The sequence below is a fragment of the Channa argus genome, chromosome 1 (assembly GCF_033026475.1).
Source record: "Channa argus isolate prfri chromosome 1, Channa argus male v1.0, whole genome shotgun sequence".
Taxonomy (NCBI): Eukaryota; Metazoa; Chordata; class Actinopteri; order Anabantiformes; family Channidae; genus Channa; species Channa argus.
Window position 1 is genome coordinate 23,920,601 of NC_090197.1, and position 27,413 is coordinate 23,948,013.

Below are 27,413 nucleotides of genomic sequence, written 5' to 3' on the forward strand. Positions count from 1 at the left end.
CAGACCTTTCTCACACTAGGCAGGAATACTGGATTTCACTCATTCCTTTGTAGTGTTTTTACATAGATTTCACTGTGCCCTGCAAAGATTCAATCTACCCAGTTGCAGATGCTGCAAACTTTCTTTTCTTAATAGAGCTCATGTGACTTGCTGAAATACTCAAGTTTTGTCCGAAGACACTATCACGGAAGCATTATGGTCGATCAATATGCATTTTCGTTAATTCCAGTCTGGCTTTTTTTATGCTGTTCCTTGAACAGTGGAGTCCTCCAATGAGGCAAGTGTCAGTCAAAAAGCAACATGCGGTCCAATCAGTCACTTATGTACCCTGAACTTGGACTAACATATCTCTTTGATAGCTGTCCTGTTTGTCTACCATTTTCAGTAGGAATTAATGATTTGTAAGGCTACCAACAAATGTATCCTCGTCTGTAGGTGAAAGTATAATCTTTAGTCATTTTATTAAAGACCACACTTTTGATGTGTTGCATTTTTATTAGTCAAGTCACCATATAGTACATTGTACTGACTCATCCAGAGCTAGTTTTGTCACACAAGAGCACAATCTGCACTGGAAGAGGCTGGCAAATCAGAAATATGTCTAGCTGAGCAATCAGGTTAACATTCACTCGTGGCACTAATGGCAAACAGGATTGCCATTAGTGGACTGTTTGTTCTGTAAATAGCTTTCTGACAAATTATGAATGTCAGAGGGAGATGAAGATCCTCAAGTCTTTATTTATATTGTTCCAAGTTTTTGTTGCCATCAACAATATGCACCAGCATCAGAAACAAAAACATAATTAAACATTTGTTGTCTCCACATGGTTTCTATGTAACCTCCATAAGTGGATACTGCATTCATATTTTGTGCCTAGGCAGACAGTGTCTCTACAGTGTGGTGAACAAGCATGAATTAGACTTCACTGCAAAGAGTTCACTTTTAAAGGTTTGCATATCTTCCTAATTTTACTCACCATTTAGGTGGTCACATTTTATTTTGAAAAAATTTCAAAAACATGGTCAAAGAGAAAAACTGATAGGAGCCGAACATCATTAATTATTCCCTTTGTTTTGGTGCGCTTAATGCAGTTTTCAGGATGCATGTGCTACGAAGTGATATTTGTGAAAAGTGCTTGGTTTTTTTAAATAAATAAATACATTTTAATAAATAAAAACAACTTGAATTAGATTTTTAGCAGTTTCTCATTTATCACTGCAAGTTTAAAAACCTGAAAACACACACTAGATAAGTTGTTGTATCTGAACAGAAGGGAGAGATCTTACCTAATCGTTCTCTGAACTCTGTAGCTGGAGCGTATCTGGGCAGAGTACTCCTCCTGTCAGCTTCTGAGGCAGGCTGAGGCCTCTTGTTGTCCTCTGATGAACTTTTATGCAGAGAAGGCCTTAAGTCTATCTCAGACACAGGCCTGGTTATAGGCCTTGAGTCATCCAGCTTTTCTTTCCTCTCCCGCTCATCTCGACGCTCTCTTTCATTTCTCTTGACCCGGTCATCCTGTCGGTCCCTGTCCTCCCATCTATCTCGATCATCTTTCCTCTCCTTGTATTCTCTATCTTTGTCTTCTCTCTTTCCCCTCTCAAGTCGCCGATCCCTATCTTCTCTCCTGTCTCTCTCATCCCTCTGTTCTTTATCACGATCTTTCTTTTCCTTCTCATCTCGTTCTCTGTTCTCCTTCTCATCCCTCTCTCTCCTTTCTCTTTCCTCACGAGCCCTTCGTTCTCGCTCCTCAAGATCCCATCTTTCTCGCTCCTCAAGATCCCGTCTGTCTCGCTCCTCAAGATCCCGTCTTTCTCGCTCCTCACGATCCCGTCTTTCTCGCTCCTCACGATCCCTTCTCTCCCTTTCATCCCGATCCCTCCTTTCCCTTTCATCCCGATCCCTCCTTTCCCTATTGTCTTTTTCTTTCCTTTCATCTCTCCTATCTCGATCATCTCTACATTCTCGCCTATCTCTGAAGTCTCTGTCTTCCCTCCGCTCAGCTACCCCATCCCTTTCCTCTCGTCTGTCCCTTCGTTCCACATCTTCCCTGTCCTTCCTTCCTCTGTCTTCTCTGTCATCTTTTCCATCTTTCCTCTCTTCTCTGCGGTATCTATCATCTTGAAGAGGTCCTCTGGGTAAAGACCCTCCTTTCTTATCAACATCTGATGGCAGACGGATTCGTCTGTCTACATCCAAAGAAAGACGTACATGAGAGTCCACATCCAGGGGTGCTCGGTTACTTCGGGAGGCATCAGAGAGTGCCCTGTTTCGACGTTCATCAATTTGGAGCATCTTGATGGGATTCACCTTCATGTCAGACTCCCCTCGAGACACTCGCACCCCCACTTCCGAATTTCTGTCAACATCCAATGGTACAGGGTGCCCATTTTTCATTGGTGGAGGTTTGGAGTTGTTCACATTGTGGGTTTCTGTTCCATGATGAAACAAGCAGCAAAATACATGTCAGTACTTCAATAAAAAATAAAAAAAAAAGCTACCAATGTTCTACCAACCATTCTCTGGGATGTCCTTCAGAACCCCTCTGGCAACAAGCTCTTGGCGACTTTTTCTTACAGAAATTTTTCTTTCCAAAACTGAAAGGGGAAAAGAAAAACATTAAAACAATCAATCATCAAATCAACCATAAATTGAAGTATATAAGCAAGTGGAAGGCAGACCTATAGATGTTTCGGTGAACTTCTCACTTGGCTTCTTCTTTCTCCATTTCCAGGGCTTGAAGAAGTTTCCCATTTTGGAGAACTTTCCTTTTTGCTTATTTGGGGGTGTCCCCCGACCAGAGTTTCCTTCTTCACCCCCTGTTGTGCTTTGTTGCAGGTCGACCTCATCGTCTGTATGAACATGACATAGTGGCATAAAAGTGAAGAATTTAAGATAGGCAGAGAGAAAGAAAAGTAACGTTGCTCCTGCGAACAGTAGAAACTGCCTAAATTAAGGGGGAAAAAAGCAGTGGAGAGTGACTTATTTAAGATTCAGCATGGCATTCTGCCCAATTTCTGACTTAAACTGAAACTAACAAGTTTTTTTTGTTTTTATATAAAGGAGGTCCTATGCAATGATAAATTATTTTATTCACTCACACTACTCTGCTGCAGCCTTTTGTCCTGTACATTAGCAATTGGACACCTGCCAAATAAATCTAAGCTGTCCAGGAGAAATCTCCTTGGTTAAATCCCTAAATCAGGGTTTCCCTAAACCCTGATTATGGATACAGGTTTCTTGTTTGCATGACAAGCAAGTTGTCAGTGTACTTTAGAGAGTCAACTATAACCTGGTCACTTATTACCATGTAACAGTGCTAAAGAAAATAACGCATATAAAAAAAATAAAAAAAAATCAAACAAACAAAAATAACTGATGCACCAGATGCAGATTAAAAAGCTGACTGAACATTTAATAATATGCAATGCTCTTCGGCAATGTGTATCCACACATTATTTTTTTACAGTGTAAAACAGCTTACTGTGAAAATGATAAATTTTTGCCTAAATGTATTCACAAGCCCACATGATGTTCAGGCTTATCCCAGTTCTCTGCCAGCCTATACTACAAAGTGGCTGGTGTGGAATGTTATCTGCAGTATTTCTAAATACCCACATCCGAATGACAACTGCTAGTGGCCTGTGACTACAGCAAACATTACAGTTCAGGAATCATTTGTATCATTCCATGGTAACTGACACTCTTGAACATTATTTGCAATGATGGTAAAAAGAAAATTAAAAGGAAAAAAAGAAGAAGGGGGCCTACATTAAAATCATAAATTATAGAATATAATCAGCAATTAACTAGCTGATACACGTGACAGTAGGTCAATGTAGTTCTTCCTTTCTGGCTGCAACAGTGACTGGGTAGGATTTCTGATCAGGTAAGGGTGGGTGAGGTCAGGATTATCTGTGACAATAAAAAACAAAGCTGCCCCAAATTCCAATTACTGCCTGCTCAACTGTTACATGAGAGCCAGACAGTGAAATACTGGTACACAGTCTATTCTGGTGTCATTTACAGGGTGGTGTGAATCAATGTGATTTTTGCCACTGATGCGTATAGAGTCGTCTAACGTCAAGGTTTTCCTATTCCTGTTTCAAACCTAATACAAATACAAACTAATACAAAAAGTAAATAATAAAACTGAAAAAATTAGCACACAACAGTGAAACAAACCATGACTTCCCAAGTTGTTCAAATTCTTGAGTGATGAGTCACATGGCAGCAGTTGTAAAACACTGTACAACATAGTATAAAGTGTATAAGGTACGTGGGTTAAATGTAAGTAGGTGGAGGGTGGGACTTAACTTACATTTTACCATTAAATGTACAGGACGACAGGTGAGATCATTTTCTAATTACAGTAGTCACACTTATTATGTGATAGTGTGAAAGTGGCAAAAAAACTAATATGTACAATATGGTGACCCAACATGGTATTTCAATTATTGGGGCTTTCAAATAATTATATTTTTATATTGGTAGGTCCATATACTGTACGCACACTCATGGTCAAAAAGACAAAAAAAAAAAAAAAATACATCTACTGTACGGATAAAGTGTTAGAATACTATATATAAAGTGTATTAGAATACATATGCAGTTCTCTATCAATAGACAAGAGCACATTTCAAGTTACAGGATTTACAGAGTGACTAACAGCTACTGTTGACAAGGACACTGACATAGCAAACATTTCTTACCACTGCACCATCATCACTAGTAACACAACTGTAAGGTAAGTTGTAATTAATATGGTGTAATTTTATAACTTCTTTTATCAACTAAATACAAATTATTTATATGATTAATAATGACATATAATAATAGATATGTTTACGCATTTTTGCACTACATAATCACACTTATTTTAAGCAAAGACTGGGGATGAGGATGAAATTTGTTAAAAAAGCTTAATTTCAAATATCAGAACATAAGGAGAATAACATGACAGATATTAAAGCAACAATGGTAAACTGTGACCAACAGAGCAGTTCAGTACAGTTATCTCATCAGTCTACTGTTTCTTCCATCAATTTTCTTACAAAGTAATCTTTTAAAAAGCTAAACTGCTAGATGTTTCAATACTGAGTTATAGCTCAATCTAAAAACCAGTATTACATACTGCTGTGAGGAGAATAGGTGATTTCAAACAGGTCTGTAGGCTCTCTCACTAAAATTGTTTTCTCACTAAAGTGTCCTTTAGATGTCTGTCTGTCTGTCTGTGGTCTAGTGCTGTTCTCTAATCTCAGTGCCCTTTACGGCTTTACCAGTCAAAATCCCATGGTTATAATTTCTTTTATCTATTACTTTCCCTACTGTAAGAAATTATTTTCCTAATCAACATCACTACCTACCTACTACTTCATTGTGCCAAAATCAAAGTTTCTGATGACTGGTCTGTCTGCTAGTGGAAAACCTTTTAAACCCTCCAGACATACACAAAGTGACCAAGGAAGCGTTGCGGTTGGTAAAAGTATTTGTATCCTAACCCAGTAACACACCACTTTCACAGTCAGACTTACATGTCTTCCAAAGCTTGTAAAATGACCAGTATGTATTTAGTATTCTGAAACCAAATGCAGTAAATTCAGTTTACACACAACAATTTTAATAGTCTGTGTATTGTCTATATTGATTGCTCACAGTTTTCTGTATCAATGTAGTTATCGTATAGGACTGTTAAACCAGACAAAATAAATAAATAAAAAATTGAGCAACTTTATCATTTTTGCCATTTTCTTAAGCAAAAATAGCAATCCTTTTCTGCTTCCAAATTCCATCACCCCTCAGGATGTGGAAAATCATAACAGGCATTTTTACAAGTTTCTCAAATTTAATGAACAAAGTACTGGCATGTTGCAGAATAGAAAATATAAATTGTCAATTGCTGCCAATTACCTAAAACAAGTGCTGGATATCTGGCCTTCAAGCAAAGATGACCAGCTTTCGTCTGCCTACTGTGTGGAATACATTAGCCTTCTGAAGGTATGTGCAATATCCTATGCTAAAAGGCAGGCATACAAAGCTCAGTGATCACTGTGCAGAGAACTGACCCACACAGCTATTCTTGATGCATAACCCAGACACTAGACTGTGTTAAAGTGGGAGCGGCAGCTGAGAGAACACTAACGTGGCTTGGTTGAAAATGGATCAAAGCATAATGTGGTGACTATGAGGATGGAATTGGGAAATGGCAGCTTTTCATAATACAACCAGAGAACTGAACAGGACGACACAAACACATAAAGTGAAGGGCAGGTTTCCTTTTTAACAATCCTCGGACTAAACAACACACGTGTGTTTCTACACTGACTATAAGGAGAAAAGCAGACACACTGGTAACAACACAGACTTCTGTAAATGTTCATTGGCCATTCAAACTCAAGGGACTAAAAAAAAAAGGCATGAGAGGTGCACTAACATCCTAATGCAATACTCTGCACTAGTCTAGTCAAGCTGTCCATATGACTCATGCCAATCACATGACATGTTGACACCAACCACAGTACAAAGAAAAGCACACTGGGGTCAACATACAACTTTCATAGAGTAAAATTGAAAGGTGTTTAGACAGAAACCCTAAAGTAAAATAAAGAACAAATATTGATTTAACAAGTTCTGTGAACGGTCCATTAATAGAGGGCCATGACATAACTGTGAAAAAACAGGGGGGTGGGTCTGCATTACACAGATGCCAGATGCCAACAGCAGCAAATGTATATTATTCAGAGTAACTGTACAGTTTATATATAAACAACTTTACAGAGAAGCTCTCTCTCTTGCCAGGATGAGGCTTTATAATTGACTGTACAGTTTTGGATTACAAAATGAACTCCATTCAAGGTAATGTCATCAAGTAAACACAACAGATCCACATGGGGAGAGACCCGGTGTCAGTTGGTGCCTTGTACCCCTAAATTCTCTTTTCCGGGAAGGCCATAAGGAGATTGAAAGAGAGTTTCCAGGGTTGTTACATTTCACAATTGCTACATGCCGACTATACAACTTTTTTTCTACTCGTATTTTTCTACACCTGTCTAAGCCTGCCACCTTACTGTCTCTTGTTTAAAACACCTGCTCATGTATATACACTATCCCCATGTTGGCTTTTAAATATACTCAAACATGCCAGCCAAGTTGTTTACCCTCTCCTCTCTACAATAAACCAGTTAGTGTATGTTGGTAGCCTGGTGCATTGGACTCACCTGTGTTGTTATGGGCTGGTTGCTGGGCCAATGTTTCACTACTAGCACTGTGTCCCATGCTATATCTCCTTTCCCTGCTGGCCTAGCAGGCCCTGCCTCTCCGGGGCCCGCAGCAGGAAAGGAAAACTTAAAGAACCCTTACTGTCCTAAAACCAGACACAGAGCTCCTGTAACTCAAGACTGCCTTGACTGCTCGCTCATGTTGTTCATTCTTTCGTCTCTCTTGCCATGCCCCTCCCTTCATCCTGAGTTATTTGCACTCTCCCTCCCTTTCTCCCTCCTTCTTTCAGTATAAAACACAAACACACTTGCTCAGTCACTCCCTCCCTTCTTGGCTCTCTGACTTCATAAATAAGGTACACCACTATTAATAATCCTACATTCTTGGATGCCTTTCATTCCTCAGGGCAGTTTTGGGGGTTTACAGCAGGCAAGGTTTGAGGTTTGGCCAGTCTAGCCATCAAGCTTGAGGGACATACAATGCAGTGGAGAACTCCCCCCAGCACTATTTGACAGAATGTGTGGGGGTGGGGGGGGCTTCCTAAAGGTTGAGGGGCGGGCCCTTCAGGGCGAGGTAATTCGAGATGTAGAAGCTGAGACGAGCCAAGGTGGAGCTCATTGCTCAAGAGGAAATGATGTAACAGTGGGGTGCAATGACTCACAGGTAATTGTCCTTTAAAACTATAAAGTGCATATGCAAAATGACGCTGGACCAAAAGTGTTCTTTACAAACTATATCTCTCTAAATCCTTGCAGTCAAAAATGCACAAGATACATGAACGTAACATCAGGGCAGACAAGACTTGTCCATAGATCATCTCAGAAACACCCCAATGAAAAACATAAGCAGGATAGACAGGCAGTTTGTGTTTGCACATTTCCAGGTATGATTAGCTTATACGCAGTCAATGTGTGGGTGTTACAGAAAATCCTCCCTGTACTGAGATAAACGTGTAAGAGGGATATGAACCATCTTTTATTTATTGCTAATCAGATGTAATTTGGTTTATATTTTTGCACAAAGGAAAGTGTAATGATGTCACATCGCTCTCTCTAAAATTAAGTAAAAAAAGCACACTATTGCAAATATATTAGACAGACACCAGTATTAAAGATAAAATGTTCAGGCATTCAATACATCATAAGAAGCTTACTATCTACTATTCAAACATCAGTTGCTCCCTCTGCAGTCCAACGGATGCTACAGCACTGAATGCAACTGACAGGCATGTGTGGAATGCAAGAACACAAGCAGGCTTCTTGTTACGGTAATTAGTGCAATAATACTAACGTTGTATTAAATAAAAATAGATGACGATCTATGACATATTGTAACCTAAGAATCCATATACTGAATTCTAGTGGCAGATAAAGACAAAAAAGTGTCAGACTTTTCAACAATAAAAATGGGGAGGAAAAAACAAAGACGACCTGATGACTTGCAGAAACACTATGACACTATGTGAAACACCATCATGACAACCCCCAAAGCATAACATAATATAAGGAAGTCATAAGGAAACATGAACCAATATGCACATCAGATCAAAATAAAAGAACATGTGAAGCACTGCAGTTACTCAAATGTCATGCCTTCATGTCAGAATATTTTTTTTAAACTTTTAGAACAGATCAAAAGAGGAAGAGCTATTTATTTCTACTGCTTGGCCACAGGGCCAGACAGGGATGAATAGATCAAGCTTCCTTAATCTGCTCCCACCATGGCCCAGTTGTCTATAAAGTGATCATTAAGCCTCGCCCTGTTCAAATGTGACATTCCATTGCTCTAAAACATAAGAAATAAATCTGGCTTTAATACAGTCTCTCTTATGTTGAAAGTAAAATTTTGTTAAAGAATATATTTCGAGACAAGAAAGCAGACTAAAATTTAAATAAATGGAAAATACCGTAAAATCATAATAGGACATACAAGGTTCAGCAGTTTCCTTTCATAAACAGAGAAAAGACAGGTTAACTCACAAACATATTCAGATTGCACCGCCATCCCAGGTTTTTTTCTCACAGATGTCACAAATGCTCAACAATAGCTAATCGTAAAAAAAAAAGATCATCTGTTGAACTTGATGTGATGGTAATCAATGGTGATCAAGCAGACACAAGCCCATGTGTGGCAGTGAGAGAAACCAGCAGCTTGGCTAAGCTACAGGTGTGTTATTTCAGTGAGGGCCAATCAAATGCCTGTAGATACCAGTATAGCGTTAAAGGGCCAACCCCTTGGACAGTTTCATAACTTGGTACTGTGTGTGTGTGTTGACTCACCACTTTCTGTCATCATGATACTGTCAATGAAATTATTTTAGTCTCACTACAGCCAGGTATAGATAAAAATTCAAAATTTCAATCAGGTTGCCCTGATATGTTTTAACATGAACAGGATTTTTTTTAACATGGTACAAATGTTAAATTTTTTATATGTGCTAAAATATTTATCAAGTACACAAGACTCAAAAAAGTTGAAAACATAGAATTTTGGATTACAAAATAAATAGGGTATTTTTCTTACCAGGATTTTCCATCAGTGTTCAAAACTCAGCAGTCAGCAGCTCCTGAAACAAATAAACAACTAGATGGTGTCATCATGAAAAACATTTGTTAAACTTAAGTCGAATTAAAGTTAATTGTCAATAAAAGGGCACAATATAATATCATAAGATGAGTAAATTGAATTACATGAATTCTTTATCCCATCTCTTCATAAACAAATATATTACCTCAAATAATCCTCACACTTAGTCTGAAAATATTTACCCTAATCTACAGCAAATGCAGATTCAGAATTACTTAATTACAACTGCATTTTATCAAGGGTTTGGACAACTGTAGAGTCACAGAGCAGATCATTATAATGTTACATTTTACAAGATCTAACAAATATATTCCACTCATTAGGACAGTGAGTGGAATATAAAAGTGGTTGAACTGCAGTGTTAGATGAAACAAAAAAGTGCATCCATCAGCTTACAGAGTGACTAAAAATACATTTTTAAACTTTGCTCAATAATGGATAGGATTAAAGGCTTTTTCCCACTCCACAGTGTTGGCCCATCCATAAAATGACACACGACAACTTCAGCCTCTCTTTCTTTTAGCAAACAGGAATTTACCAGCAGCAATTTCATTTCTACCAAATGGATGAGTCACCTGACTGAACTCTGTCCATGGAGAGGTGACTTCCTGTATTACATGGAGTATTACATGTGTGAAGATATAGGGCAGCAACTGACATGCTTTCTCTTTGTACATATATTACTTGCAGCGCTCTCGCATTTACAACTGAGTGTATACGTCTTTTGAGTATGAAATTGCTGTAAGACACTGTTAACAAATGCAGAGGAGAACAGAAATGCATGCTTTCCTATTTCTGAAACACTATGACAGATGAGCTCCAACTCATCCGAATGCTCTAAGAGTGAGCAATCTGTGGGGTTTTGAGAAGGAAGATTAGGCATAAATATCTACAATTGCTGCACAGCTGATACATTATCATAAATATATTTACTAATTTTATTTAAAAGTTCACCATAAAAAATAAAAAAAATAATGTGATTTGTCTATAGGATGGGACACTGATCAATTCTTTCTCCTCTTTTTCCAATAATTTAGTGTGTGTGTGTGTGTTGCATAATATTGATATATCAGTGTTTTTCATAAATTGCCTTGAATGTGTCTCCCATACTCTATACAGTTATATAATGATCAATGGCTTTCAGCTTTTCCTTTCAGGGGTCGCCACAGCGGAACTGTTACGCAATGAGTTTTTTACGGCAGATCCCCTTCCTTCCGCAACCTTCCATTTTTATCCGGGCTTGGGACCGGAAACATGAAACTGAAAAAATTATATCAAATATATTAACAGAGCATTATTTAACATTGATCTGTGCTGCATTACAGTCCTGTGAGTTCTGACCATGGAACTTGTTTGACTAATGTGAGGAGCTTAGCCAGCACATATCTTTGTTTTTTTTCCTGTGTAATGTCATATAGCAGATCATATCATTTCTGGGATGACATTGCATTCCAAGACTTTAAATTATGACATAACTAAAATAGTTGCTCACCGCACCACTGTACGTTAAAAAAGTTATTTTATGAGACAGAATGCATAATAGTTTAGTCTGAAATAATGATCTTGGCAGCCACACCCACTCTTTCTCCTATGAACAAGTAGGGTGGACAGTTTCTGCTGTTCCAACATAAAAATTATCATCTCAAATCAGCTGTAGGTTAAAATTCTATAATTTACACTGAGCATCTTATTGACATAATTTAGTGTGCCTCAATTTTTCTTTCCTCTGGTGAACCCATGGCCCATAAAAATAAAATGTAAGCATTAAATTGTTTAAATTATCACTTAGGCACAAAGTCATTTACAAAAGCAATCAGTTAAGTTTGGAGAAGCATGCCCCCAGACACCCATACCAAATATATTTCATGTAAGAATGATTGGCGGATACTGGGTCTTAAGACAAAAGAACACACCAATTGCATTTCATCTGCCGGTTGAAAGCACTGACTGAGTCCGACTGGCACTGACTATGACCAGTACTAGCAGTACTAGCTTTGACCAGTACTCATGACCAAATCACATTTATAAATCATCTATAGTCATTAAGTGTGTGCCAGCCAATGTACAGTAATTTGGAATGGTACACACATGCATTCAAGATTTGATCATTTTGCATTCCAACATTTCCTTAAACTCTGTTTCCACTTTGTATTTAAGGGTTGTTGTGTGTTCACTGATGAGGAGAGCTAGCAATTTATATACAGTAAACATGCAAAAAGGGGTGCTAATAACTTTGTTTTATTTTTTATTATAGTCTTTGAATGCAAACCTAATGAGTATGCCAGACTGCAGTGTGCTGCACAAAGCACTGATTTCTTCTTGTACAGTGAAATAATTAACACCCAGAAGTCTAACACCCACAACCTGGTTTACCAAAGTCTTTACATCAGGATCAGTAATGAGCTGCCACTGAAATATTAAGACATCCTTATAGTGAACTGAACTGTAGAAATTCAAATGTTGATCTGGCCTGTAATTGGTCAGAATCAGTAGGTGGCGCTACATAATTACACTGAAAAGGGAGGTCCTATAAACCGTATCAGGCTGTACTTTGGAATGTCAAAGACTCAAAAACAAACTGGTATAACTCAATCTGTGGGATTGCGCAGGTAGTGCAATGTGTACACTAAAAAATATAGAGAGAGTACAGGTTGGCAGGCCAGTATTTGACCTTCTTATCTCATTGTCTAGGCCAAGTTCTTATAGTGTTATGATAAAGCAAACAAGCTCTGTGTGAATTCAGCATTTAGATGTGGTGATGCTGAAAGAAAAGTACTTTTAGTATACCCAGCTCCAAAATACATTCTTGTTATGCCCACTTACTTCTACTAATCATTGATCTTCAATAAGATCTTCCACAGAAAAACTGTCCTTGCAGTTTGGCAGGGACTTCTGGTTCCAGTGGGACAGCTTAGCAGCAAATTGAATACAGCACTCCTGTGAAGTATATAAACAGACAAGAATGTAAAACAGGACAAAATCTAAATCAAATTCCTTCTTGGTGCTGGGTGGGGACTATCAAATAAGGTTTTAGTTGATGGCATTTTCTTCAATTTTTGTTTTTTAAAGTACTGAAATGAGTCCATTACCTGCAAACTACAGAACTAACTCTGCTCTGAACTGTTAATGAGCTGCTAACTGCTTTTTTAAAAACAGGGGCCAACCCTTAGACTAAACCAAAGCTGACCAGGCAAACTGGTTAAACAAGTCTTTGACTACAATATACACAAAGCACTTGGTACTTCTCTTAATCATCTGTGCCCAAGTTTAAAGTGAAAAAATACAGTTAAACAATTAAAGTGACTTCATGAAATGTAGCTCCTATCATAATGAAAAGGTTAATTTATACTGTAAAGCTAAATTCATTGATAGTTTATATACTACTAACCCTGGGGAATTAAATGGGGATTTTTTAAAAAAGACAATCATTTACATTTTTGCATTGTACATTTATTTTTAGAAAAGACCTCTGTATACAGTAATCAATTGATATATTTGACAGACAAAACACAGACTGAGTGTGTGCTGAACACAATCAATACAGTTTGTTGACCAAATTATTCTTTCTAAATCACAATGGTGTTAATATACACTAGATGCACACATTTCTGGGCTAATTAACAAAAGCTCCATTAGGTTGTTTGTCTTTTCTCATGATGTGAAAACGTTTAATCCATTCATTATCCACTGTTTCTAAACTTACGATAAAGAGAAAGAAGTTGATATGCAGCTAAACTCACAAATAATTCAATCCAGTTCAGCAACACTGCAACCCAATTCCATTATCAAATATCCTCCAAGTTTACTAGGCCTGGGTGAGTTCCAGCTCTGAAGGACAACAACTAGAGCTGGTGCAGGCCTGGCAGCAAGAGTAAAAACAGAGGTGGGTTAATGTGCACTTCCCTGTGAGCACAGAAACCAGCAGATGTCCAAGGCCCTACAACATGCAATGTAATGCTGACAACCTCAGGACACCACTTGAATGTGTACAAACATACACCGGTTCACATGCCTAGTCCTGTGGTTATTTTAAAGAGTAGAGATAACTGTCTGAACCCATTGCTTCCATGGTTTTCTTTGGTTGTGTGTGTGTGTGTGTGTGTGTGTGTGTGTGTGTGTGTGTGTGTGTGTGTGTGTGTGTGTGTGTGTGTGTGTGTGTGTGTGGACTACATATAACATCCCATGGTCATAAAAACTACAACTGAGACTGATAGACAAAGTGGGAGACAGGTTTTCAAGCTTAGTAAAAGGATCCAACAGTATTTAACTGCTTTCACACAACCAAGTGTACATCTCTTTTAGTACTTATTTTTGAGGTGAGCTTTCATTCCTGTTTACACAATAAGGTGGAAATACTAAGGTTGTGAATGTACCAGTTTTGGAATTGTACCGTAGTAAAGACAATCACAGTCAGAACATTTGGAGTTTCCCTTATGAAAATGAATGCATGCCTACTAGTTTTTGTGGTTTCAACACCATCATGGGGAACAACAATATACAAAAATAATGCCATTCACGTATTTTTTTATTAATTTTTATCATTTTCTAAGTGCACTATCGCAGTAACTGCAATAACGCACTGCCTGTTTTTCTTTTTTCAAAGATGACAGCATACTGTAAAAAACAACCTTGAAAACAATCTGTTAGTTAGTAACTACAGTATAAGTCACTACCACAAATCAAAGCTAAAGCAAAAGTTTCACAAACCATCAGCATCAATTAGCATCATGCTAACTGGATAGGCTTACTGAAAAAAGCATATCATCTGTGCAACAGCTCACCACAGAATCCATTGTGTTAATTCATATTTGTTGTACTGTGAGAAACTCTAACTGCAACTATACTTATGTAGTTCTAATGGAACTTAAATGCTGTTTTATGATAACAAATAATGGTGTCCTAGCAATGCAATAACACCATGAATGACAACTATAAATATGAAAAAGGTCTTTTTTACTTTTGCTGATATTTGTAAAACATGATTCCTTTAAAGTTCAATGTTTTAAAAAGCTGCGCTCTGTTTGCAGTGAACTGATAGTTCATAAATTTCATAAAATCATGTTTTTTCCCTGTAAGCTTCCAATTAGCTCATTAAAAACTCCCAGTTCATGGACAGAGCTCTGCAAAGCCCAGAGCAGCACAATCAGCCATTGTGCCAAGTTCATTCTGCAGACTTGGCAATCACAAAATAAAGAGCCAAGCTGGAGTTTGTTTGTGGGTGAGCTGCATAACTCTAAATAGGCCACTGTCAACAGCTAGCTGATAATGAGACACACACACACCTCATTACATAAGACTCACAACATCCTCTGCCTATTTTTAAAACAAAACTTGCTTAAAACTATTCAGATTCAGATAACAAGCACTTATTTTTTTTAACCATCTTTAAAATTTAGTTTTAAACATTTGTTTTAGAGGTATTTCAAACATACTATCAGAAAAATTGGGGAACAAATATTAGTTCTATTCTTTTCTTTTCTTTTCAGGGGTCAGGACAGTGACTCATGTGCCTCCAACTAACCCTGTCCTCTGCATGCTCTTCTCTCAATGCAACTAACTTCTTGTCCTCTCTCACTACATCCATAAATCTCCTCTTTGGTCTTCTTCTAGACCTCCTGTCTGGCAGCTCCAACCTCAGCAATCTTCTACCGATATATTCACAGTTTCTCCTCTGAACATGTCCAAACCACCTCAATCTGGCCTCTCTGATTTTATCTCCGAGACATCTAACATGAGCTGTCCCTCTGACGTCCTCATTCCTGATCCCGTCCATCCTCGTCACTTCCAAAGAGAACCTCAACATCTTAAGCTCTGCTACCTCCAGCTCTGCCTCCTGTCTTTTCATCAGTGCCACTGTCTCTAAGCTGAACAACATTGCTGGTCACACCACAGTCTTGTACACCTTTCCTTTCATTCTCACTGATACTCTTATCACACAACACACCTGACACTTTTCTCCACCCATTCCAACCTGCTTGCAAACGTCTCTTCACCTCTTTTCTACACTCTCCGTTGCTCTGAACCGTTGACCCCAAGTACTTAAAGTCCTGCACCTTCTTCACCTCTGCTCCCTGTAACTTCACCGTTCCACCTGGGTCCTTCTCATTCACACACGTATTCTGTCTTGCTGCGGCTAAGATTCATTCCTCTCTTTCCAGAGCAGACCTCCACCTCTTTAGATTTTCCTCCAACTGCTCCCTTCTCTCACTACAGATCACAATGTCATCTGCAAACATCTTAGTCAGAGGTGACCCTGGATGCAGACCCACCTCCACCTTGAACTCCTCTGTCTCACCTACAGCACAACTCACCACTGTCTTACAGCTCTCATACATGTCCTGCACCACTCTAACATACTTCTCTGCCACTCCAGACTTTTTCATACAATACCACAGCTCCTCTCTCGGCACCCTGTCATACGCTTTCTTTAAATCTAGAAAAACACAATGCAACTCCCTACGACCTTCTCTGTACTTCTCAATCAGCATCCTCAAAGCAAATACTGCATCTGTTGTACTCTTTCTAGGCATGAAACTATATTGCTGCTCACAAATGCTCACCTCTGCCCTTAGCTGAGCTTCCACTACTCTTTCCCACAACTTAATTGTTTGGCTCATCAGCTTTATTCCTCTGTAGTTGCCACAGCTCTGCACATCTCCCTTGTTCTTAAAAACTGACAACAGTACACTTCTCCTCCAGTCCTCAGGCATCCTCTCACTCTCCAAGATCTTGTTAAACAAACTAGTCAGAAACTCTACTGCAACATCTCCTAGACACTTCCATACCTCCACAGGTATCTCATCAGGACCAACTGCCTTTCCACTCTTCAATGCCCTCCTCACTTCATTCTTAATAATCTTTGTTACTTCCTGCTCCAAACCAGTCACCTCTTCTACTCTTTGTTCCCTTTCATTTTCCTCATTCATCAACTCATTAAAGTTCTCCTTCCATCTTCTTATCACACTCCTGGCACCTGTCAATACATTTCCATCCTCATCTTTAATCAGCCTAATCTGCTGCACATCATTCCCATCGCTACATCTCTGCCTCACCAACCTGTGGAAATCCACCTCTCCATCCTTAGTGTCCAAGCTAAATTCAAGTCCTCATATGCTCTTCGCTGTAGTTGTCCAGTTATCTTGAAGTACCCCCCAGAGCCCGTCTCACTTGTCCCTGTAAACTACACAACAATTACTTCTCTAACTTCCATCACTTTGTCCTCTTCATCTTCCTCACCAACAGAGTCATTTTACACACCATCATCCTGTGTTGTCTGGCTACACTCTCCCCTACCAATACTGTGCAGTCACTGATCTCTTTCAGATTACAACATCAACACAAAATGTAGTCCACCTGAGTGCTTCTACCTCCACTCTTATATCAGCCTATGTTCCTGCCTCTTCTGGAAGAAAGTATTCATCACAGCCATTTCCATCCTTTTTGCAAAGTCTACCACCATCTGCCCTTCTTCATTCCTGTCCTGAAGACAAAACCTGCCCATCACATCTGTTACTCTGTAACTTCAGATTGATCAACATGCCCGATACTCTTAAACATGACCTCTCTGATTTGGGTAAAACTTACCCCTAGACAAAAACTGTTTGTTATCTGTGAAAGAAAGTGCTAATGTAAACAAGATTGCAGTTACAGGCCATAGTGGTTGTTCATTTCCCATCATTTGAATCCTCTGAAAAGCTAGGCTAAACCCCTATGCCCTATCAGCATCTATTTCACATCTTCATCAATAACGCTACCCACCTTCATGTATTTAGACTGACATGACATTCCTTATACTCATTTTGCTCAACAAGTGAGGTGTAATCCTTGCAAGATGCAACAATCCACAACTATCTGTACAGACAGCACAATAACACGTGTGACCTGATTACAATCCTGCCCATCTACAACAAACAATACAATCAGCTGCAGCTCCGTTTGTCTTCCTTATACTAAGTGCCTGTGTTACCCTATGGGCGTATTGCTGCCTTTAGCCAGTACTAAAAGCACTGGGTGCTTGTTGTAACAAGCACTCAGGCCTGCGAATGGAATGCAAGAGAATGCTTCAAAGAAACAAGGTGTTCCCCTGGATGACAAATACCTCACAGCTGAAGTTTCCCTTCAGTCTTTAGTGTAATATAATGCTAGAGCTGCCATGCAAAGGTCTGAGGGCTCCCAGATGCAAATGTACCAAGTTAGAAGAACTGCAAACTAATACATTTGTTATACAACGTTAACGTAAAAAATAAAATGGGGTTTTCTGCCTCCGAGCAGTAATTAATTTCTATAAGAAGAGCATAACAAAACGGCTAAAATTAGTCATAAGTAACGTTAATGTATTTTCAGCCATTCAACACAGTCCTAGTGCTATCCATAAATGTGTATCCCACGAGCTAAAATCAGACGACTTCAGGCAACAAACAGAAATTAACTGCGGAAAGTTTAAATTATGTAACGTAACCGCAAACCAACTGTTTTCGGTTTCCCTACTCATTTACCGTTTGTAATTTAAATCAATCTGACATGCCCGAGATTTAAGAAGGGAAATGCATCTCAAACATTGCTGATATAAAGCTAACTTAATCCTTGGCTGCTGCTAGCTAACCTAAATAACCTTAGTCAAAGCCAGCAACAGGTGGCTACAGTCTCTGTCCGGTAGCATTAGCTCTTTTTAGCTTACTCACACTCTTTCCAGCTCAAAAACTCCATTGTGTTACCGTCCACAAAAGCTACTTACCTCCTTTTTAAGAGCTTGGTTAGCTTGTCAAAAAATTATCCAAAACCCAGGAACCGTGTCGTCACAGTTAGCTCGTCAACCACTGATTAACTACTTTTGACACTTGTCGCAGCTACCCATTAAAGGGAGGAAAGCAAGGCGGAACTAGCCTCAGTAACTACCTTTTGAGCCAAATACTTTCTTAAGCCGTCAGAAAAAAAATGTACACCAAATCCCAAGACCGGCGGTACATGTTCTAGTGGAAACTTCTTGGTTTATCAACCGTCGCGGTCAAACGCTACTGCAGGTTAGTTAACTAGTTGATAAAAGGATTAAGCGTCGCTGCGCATGCGCACTTCTTTACGGTGGGTGGGTGGGGGGGTGCTGCTGCCTGGACCCCCCTTTTCAAACGTTGGGAACCACGTGACCATGTGTGCAAACGGTAAAGATTTGGCAAAGTAATACGGTATGGTAAGACCAGTGCTGGTACACACCAGTGCTGTAACTAAGTAGATCTACTTAAGTACTGTATTCGAGTATAGTTTGGAGATCTTTGTACTGTAGAACATTTGTTGATGACTATATTAACATTTTTTTTTCTCAGATCTAGATGAATAACACAAAACACAGGTGCAGTGCTGGTCCAACCCCGGTAGAAATTGGGGAGGATTGCATCAGGGAGGCGCCTCTGGCGTAAAAACTGTGCCAAATCAACATGCCGACAATGATCCGCTGTGGCGACCCTGAACTCATGGGATAAGCCAAAAGGACAAAAAAACTGTTCATTTCGACCTCCATTCTGAAAACAAGGGTAGCACCTATTAAAAATAAAATGTTTAGACTCTTTGTGTAATACAGGCTTTCTTTTTTAACCTGGGTCATTGGACTTTATTATATATTATATTATATTGTTCAATATTTATTAAAGGTCAAAACACATGACGATCAAAAGAAGTGTTCAAGGAAATAAGCTCTTATTTTTGCAACATTAAAGTTATGAATACATGCATCAACAAATATAATCTAAGTATAATGTATTCAATGATGTTAAAAGAAGTATGTGAACAGAGAATTTTACACTGTAGTATCAATACTTTTACTTAAGTAAATTATCTGACAAGTAATGATTCCAAGTTAATACAAGGTGCTCTCTTAACTAATGTTTTCTTTTTACTGATGCCTCAACCCAGATAAACATTTGTATAAAATGAATACCATAAGATACAAGCAAGTACTTGGCATCAGATTTTCACCATATAGGCAATTTAAATATGCATTTCTGATGTCATTATAAAAAATACATAATTACAGACCAAAAATAAAATAACATTGTGACTCTTTCCCAAACAACTATATGTGCAAATTATTACTGTTGCAATATTACAGCTTGTATGTTTACTTCAAGCCTCCATGCAAAAGAAAAAAAAAGTCCATATCACTTAGAAATACCATATTATTTACAAACATTAAGTGACACACTAAAGATGTGTCACTACATTTGTATACAGTTACTGATCTGTGTGTTTATTAGTTTGTATAGATGGACATACATTTCAAGATGTTTGTGTATTTCTTGAAAGACTGTGTTGTATTGAATTAATCTCTCCAGTAAAAATTACTTGTCATAGAAAAGCTTAACAATATCATATCAACATGTATACACCGAAAAACCACAGCATTAACACCAGTACACTTAATATGGTCATGGAGGACAAGGGTCAGCATGGCCACTCTGAACAGTTTGCAGCTAGACAGCCCTATACACTGCAAAATGTGATACACTGTGTTCAGAGGTGATAGAAGTACACAAACTCAATACTCAGGTAAAAGTGCAAGTATTAGCTAAAGAAAGGTCTCCACTAAAAGTATCACTTCAAATAATTTCCACAAGTAAAAGTACTAGAGAGATTATCTACATTTTTCTTAAAGTATAAAAGTAAAAGTATGCAATTTTTACCAACATCACTGTTAGTAAAAGGGGAGCTGATATTGTCCAGTTTGTGACCTGACAGGTGTTTATTAGTTCACAATTTAAAAAAATAAATAAATAAATCTATCCTGTCATCGGGGTAGAGGTGGACATGGATAGGTCGCCAGTCTATGTCAGGACCAACACTCATATTCACACCTAAGGGCAATTTACCTAACCAGTTAACCACTTAACCTAACATGCATGTCTGTGGACTGTGGGAGGAAACCAGAGTACCTGGAGGAAAGCACAGGGAGAACATGCAATCTCCACATAGAAAGGCCTTAGCTGCAGGTAGATTCTAACCGGAGACCCTCTAGCTGTAAGGTGCCATCGGGCTGCTAATGAAAAACAAATTATATTTTGCGGTATTAATGTTGTGGCTGATCGGTATACAGCTTTTCACAAATCAGATTTCCCTCTCTAGCAGTAGGCCACGTGTACATTTGTCTACTGTATGTGGACAATCAACTGCAGTAAACAAGATGTCTCAAGCCAAATCTGTTTTCCAGCTACAAATACTGTAGAAAACTTCTTAGAATTAGTATCTTTCTAAATTTTAATTGTCATTTGTGATATGAATGAAAGCTGTATATTTAGTCAAGTGTCCTTTAGAAAATTAGAAAAGGAAATTACATAAACATTTTTTACGTGAGCAACCATGTCTCTTTTGTCCTCAGAAGGTACATAGTTTAAATGTTTGAACATTGTGATCTCTTCTGGTCATTTGCTGAACTACATACAATGAGTAGTGCACCTGTTTCTGTGGACCAGGGGCACAGGCTTGTCTGCCATCTACTGGTAAAGGCCTGAGTGTAGACACTGAGAGTGGAGACATTTAAAGCTGCTGGATAGCGCTACAAATTTAAATTAATTATCAACTCAGTTGTGGGTATTTCACCTTAGATTAATAAAACAGGAAAGAAACGCAGACAGAAACAGAGACTTTTCATGTTTGCCGCAATCCAAGAACAAGGCATTGATGCCAGACTTGATAATGGGGCAATTCAATTCATGTGGCTCTGATAAAATTTATGTGCCCTTTGTTAGCCTGGTTTTAGGAAGTAAACACACTATACAGAGCTGCCTGCTGTGAGAATATCAGCCCTGGCCATTCCCAGTCTGGAGCTGTTGTTTTTCTCCTCAATAGTGCTGAACTTCTCTCCACATGAGGAACTGGTGTATTATGGAAAAGCCACACAAATGCATCCCTGCCAGTGACATTTAGGTGCACCCAGTGTTGCCTTATTGCCCCAGACAAGGTTTCCCACCCTCTTACTGTTTTGAGTTACTGTGTCCTTTTATGCTGAGTCAGTGGATGAGGATAACGAAGAATTTAAAGGCAAATGAGGTGATACTGCGTAGTTCTAGCTGTTGCAAGTGAACAAATCTACTAGGCAACAGTTTCTTTTTAGGTTTACTTATTCAAATATATGAAAATTGCCTTTACATTTAATCAACCTATCATTCCCCAGCAATGCAATGTTTTTTTATTCAACAATACCTTACCATTTGTAAATGGACATTTTTTAGTGGCTATTTACAAATTTACATTTGAATGAATAAACCTAAAAAGAAATTGTTGCCTAGTAAATTTGGTCAGTTGCAACAGCTAGAACTATACAGTATCACCTCATTTGTCATGCACAAGCTTTGGATTCTACTTTCTAAATGGTTTCATTTGCATTGTCATTTATGGAAGTTTAGAAATATTATAATATTATCAGGCTTTGCTGTTTGGAAAAGTTTTATGACACCCCCCAAGGCACTTTTCAACAGTTAATATCACAAAGCAACAAAAACACACAATCACAGCCTCTGTTGTGTTTGGACTGCAATATTCATCTTCACATCATAAAACCTTAATACAAAATCTGGATCTGTAGGCTGTGAAAACACAGCTTAAGCACAAAGATTTATTTACAGACATGGAACAGAATAAATGATCCTGGGCCTAATACATCCTAATCTTACTTTATATATGTCCTCAGACTCATATTGAACTATACCACTCAGTCTAAGGTTACACTGGGTAGTCACCGAAACATGTCCCCCTCTTTCTAGTGATTTTCCACAGTGGCTTAAATTACGTTGTGTATCACATAACATCTTGGTTACGTTTCCTCTTCAAAGAATCATTACCAATCAGCATTGTGATCTTGAATGGAACACCCTCATATCAAACTTAGAAACAGTGAACAAACAGAGGAAATCTGCATTAGCTGAACCCTGAAAAGGCAAACTATAAATATGCTCTGTAGTCTCAGCGCTACATGGTGAATAGAATCTGGACAATACATGTTCTTTGATTAACTACACCCACGTCTTCAGAGCTAAAAACAGTCATCAGGATTAAGTGACAGCTTTTGTCATGTCTCTTTTTTAGACATTCATTTCCTGAGCCAAATCTGGATCATCAGACCACAAATTCTATGCTTGAATTAAAAAGGATAAAGTGGGAGTACATATTTGCTTAACTCACTCAACTACCTACTAACTACTCAGATTTCAGAACATTAATAGATATCAGAATACAAACAGGACTTTCATGCTATACATTCCACACAAGGTCATGACTCTTTTCTAAAATTAGCACTAAAACATCCATGCCCAAGCGTTTTTGGCTTTTTTTTTTTGTTGTTGCTGTTAGTTTTTTGTGAGGCGAAAATAGTTTGATAGTTGGATAGTTTAATCTAAAACAATGCTTTGTATAACATCATTTTTAATATAAAATATGTACCTTAACTAATGACTATCACTGTCAGATGTATTATATTTCTCTCCTATATATGCTATAGGCTTGTGGAGTCTGCAAACATATGCAAAAGTTAGTACGTCCTTATTTTGAAATGGCAAAAAGAGTGAAACCATAACCTAATAACAGCACCCATTCAGGTCGCAACAGTTTTTTCATCGCTACAAATAACAAAAATGGTCAAAGAGAGTATATAAAAAAATCATAGTAAAATATTGATATCATTTAAAAATTGCAAAATTCTGAATACCCATTGCTAAAACTTTTAATTTAATTAATTTCTGTTAAATAAACATTTGTAATAGCTAATTGTGAATTTAAAAAATATTTAGCTGAAAAATATTTTTATTGTACTAAGGTGGAGTACTTCTGGTTCCATGGTTTCCTTTAGATACACTCAGTTGTAAAATGTTTAAAATCAGCTAATTATATTAAATTATAATTAAATCTCCTGTGGGACTATGAAAGGGAGCATTTTTATGCTCAACAAAGGCATGTTTTTCCATAGTGATTTAATGTACTTGTTATTTGTGGTGGTAGTTATAGACAATATACTGTACAATATTATACCTTTTTATAAGAGATAATTGCACCCAGCAGTTTGATGTGAACATGGTTTTATTAAGAATTACTTTTCACTCATAATTCTAATATAAAAATTAAAAAAGTGAAACAGATAAATCACAAATATGGGTTATATTTAGTTTCATTGGTAAAACCACTGACCTGATTACAGAATCACCTACACTTTCCTTGTGTCACCATACAGGAAAAAAACAGGAAAACAATAGGCTCATCACTGTGGACACAGAAGCTGATTATACAGAGCTCTATCACGGTTTCACTCAAACATTAGATAAGCCAGTGCTATGCAATGCTGAAAACAGATTATGGGTGACTCACGATTATAACCCTCACCCTACTGACCTTTAGAAACTTGCAATAACACTGAATAACATTCCCTGTCAGTTATTGGACAAGCTGAAACAAACAGATGTATGTTGTTATTCTGTCTGGCAAATTATAAATCTGTTGAATATTACAATGCAAATTAGGCCATATACAATATATAATGTTACCAGCTTCATGACAGCCTGATGAGGATGTTACAGAAGTGTTGCATCGAGTCAGATAGAAACCCAATAGATTGGAAAGGCTTTAATTGTGCTAACAGTGTAATAGTTTTTTTAGTAAAACAAGAAAACAGTAAAATGATACATTAAAATATGCTGCATTGCACCATTGCATGCGTACATTCTACGCATGCAATAGTGAAATGCAACATATTTACTGAATTATTGTACTCTTAGGATTCATTTCAATCCACTTATTCCTTCTTTGATAGCTGCAGTAATCAGTGTTTATCTAACAGTAAGACCCCCCCCACTACTTTTACACCTTTCTGACGTCAAAAATGAGGGGGTGGGGTCTGGACTATCGTCATGTAGTGGTTTCTGCAGTTATGTGGAGGTGAGAAAGTATTTGACCTTCTAGCCACTTTTACTCATTCTTTTCACTCTCTGAATACCTTTTAGAGAGGGCTGCCTAAAACATATTGTTTAAAAAACACTGCTGTGTCTCTTCTCCTTTGTTGAATCTGTGTGTGATAAATTTGAATAATTAAAACTAGGCTGTCAGAAGATTGACCATGAACAGTTCATTTCATGTCATTGCTGAACCTGATCCAAGAAATAAAAATAAAATCATTACACGTATGAGGCTTGTTTATATGTAGTCAATTTGTGCCACTTTTATTCAAGTTGACTTACACTACAAATACACACACACACACGAGCAACTTGCAGTACAGTGTCTCACTCCAGGACACTTCAACACGTGGAAATTTGTACAATTGTATTATTCGCTGACAGCTGAACATTAAAATCTCATTATTAAACAAATTGAACCAAAGAGAGATTAACAGAGTCATAAAATCTAGATTTTTCTGGGCTGCTCCCTTCCATGTGAATAATAGTGGCAGGCTGATGTTTTATCAGAAGTAGAATTTTATTCCACAGTCAATGGCATAAACTTGTGCAGCTAAACAGAGGTGGAGCAGCTCGTGCATTTGGTAATTTTCTATAGTGCTGGTCTTTAGCAGTTTGTATGTATGATCAAAGTTTGACATAAGTTAAACGAGTAATGTTATCACTGTATTGTATTTTTTTGTAACACTTAATAAATATTCAGACATCACCAGTGTTGATTCTGGACTGATTCTTTAATGAGGCTGCCAAGGAGTAAGGGGTTTATAGCTATCATAGCATAAAGTCAGTATAAGTGGACATTAGGGCCCCATTTTCCCGATATTTGGAGAAGCCCAAACACTTGTCTGGTTTTGCTTTTCTGACAGAAAGCCTCTGGGCATTCTATTATATTCAATTATAGAAATTTGTTGCAGTGCACACTCTTTCTCACACTCATGTTGTCCCCTTTTACTTTTAGATTCTGCTTTGCCTTGTCACTGCTTCTGCTTCTTTACCATGACCTACATCACTACCATATCTACCCCTTTCCGCACCTTCCAGACTGAATTTGCCAGGATGTCTACCTTGTCTCCACTCCTCATGGTCTAGGCTGAACTGCTTCTTGGCTCTCCCAGCCTCAAGTTAAGCCTGCTACCTGCCTGCACCCTGTTGGGGACACTTCTGTTTTCTCTTAGGACTGTTGGGTCAGAGGCTCTGTCAAAGAAAGAGACAACCAGAGACATTTTTGCTGAAAGCATTTATTAAAGATTTTTGAGTAACCTGACATAGACTTTTGTGGAATAAGGTTTACAGAAGATTTAAAGCTGCGCTTGGTGATTGCCTTGGTGTCCTTGTAACCTCCTCTGCTGGTCCTAGAATTAAGAAAATGTGTCCCACATTTGAGTCCTTTGTTTGGGTGACAGAAAATGTCAGGTTTTATAGGTGTAAGCTGACAACTTCAGCAAGCCAAGTGTTATCTGTAACAATACAGATAATGTTAAGTCATGTTTGTAACCACCTGATGAATCTAGGTCCACTAACTCCTGAGAAAATAAATCCTATAATCAATGCTCCACTTATTACCTACTAGTTAGCTACAGGATAACATCTCTATGGTGATCAGATGGCTTATCAGATGGCTTAACTCTGGAAATGAGGTTGTTGAGAACAATTGAATCCAATGAATATAGTAATGTTCCATACATTATAATAATGAGCTAAAAGATAATAAAATGCTGTGAAGTACCCATCAATAATGCAGTATATACTATATACTATTGCCTTCAAAGTCAAAAGTGTACATGAATGACTTGTACAAGTGTGCAGAGCAGTAGCATGCTAAGAGAAGGGACAGCCAATGTTCAGCCAATTGGGAACAAATGTAAATTAAATGAAGACAGGTGAGTGGGTGGTTGTTATTAATGGAAATAAAAATCTGTGACACCTAATCCTTTAGCGTCAGTTATACAAAAACTTGGTTGGCAGAACACAAACAAGGTATTATGCCTAGTTTCAACACGTCATTTGCAGCCCCGGCTCATGTTCTCTTGCTGCTGGAATAAGCACACTAGCTAATTTGACTTTATCAAAGAATGAAGTACAGAGGTGTGACGTCTGAGTTTGAGCACCTGGTGTCTGGATGATAAAATGTATTTACTGCTGAGGTTTTTGTTGGATATGGATGTTACAGTTAACAACAGCATTAGCATCCTCAGCTTCTTCTAAGCTGACAGGTGGCAGCAGAACACACAGCAAAGACAAGAATCAGTGTGGATGTAGCACTGCACATTCTGTGACGGCACATTCCAACCAGTGTCACACCTCAAAGATGGGGACGATTGACAGGCTGACAGCGGCTAATAATGCCATGGATCATTTGGAAATTAATAAAATGGGGGAACATTCAGATACAGAGCCACAGAACATCACATAATTTAAGTTTTGGAAAAGTTACTTGTCATCATTTGAAAAAGCTTGCCGTTAAAGCAACGTTAAAACTTTGAAGCAGGTTTTTCGACCCTTTTTACTATGTGACATCTCAAAAAGGAAAATCTAAAGTTAGTTTCAAAGTTAATAGTGCATTAAAAAAATGCAAAAGCTTTATCTGAGCAAATGTAACCTAGATCACAAATGGCAAACGAGATCTTCTCAGCACTCAACAAAGTCCAGCTGTCACTGATAACACACTCTGTTCATTTACTTGTCGA

The 27,413-nt window shown here is 38.1% G+C and overlaps 1 protein-coding gene across 8 annotated transcripts in view; it reads right to left on the reverse strand.

Moving 5' to 3' along the window:
* phactr4a (phosphatase and actin regulator 4a) overlaps positions 1-18,851 on the reverse strand; it is a 31,736-nt gene extending 12,885 nt beyond the window's left edge. For 2 of the 8 annotated variants that reach the window (XM_067508489.1, XM_067508479.1), the window contains exons 1-4: positions 7,216-7,430; positions 2,680-2,850; positions 2,515-2,595; positions 1,288-2,430 (exon numbers count right to left, since the gene is read on the reverse strand). In XM_067508489.1, coding sequence (XP_067364590.1) covers positions 1,288-2,430; positions 2,515-2,595; positions 2,680-2,850; positions 7,216-7,273 — 1,453 coding nt within the window. In that variant the 5' untranslated portion in view covers positions 7,274-7,430. Of the gene's footprint in view, positions 1-1,287; positions 2,431-2,514; positions 2,596-2,679; positions 2,851-7,215; positions 7,431-9,195; positions 9,349-9,495; positions 9,516-9,739; positions 9,783-12,625; positions 12,740-18,536 lie in introns of those variants that run through there. The other 6 variants (XM_067508505.1, XM_067508516.1, XM_067508525.1 and 3 more) reach the window with 6 other exon arrangements.
* Positions 18,852-27,413: the final 8,562 nt, after the last annotated feature.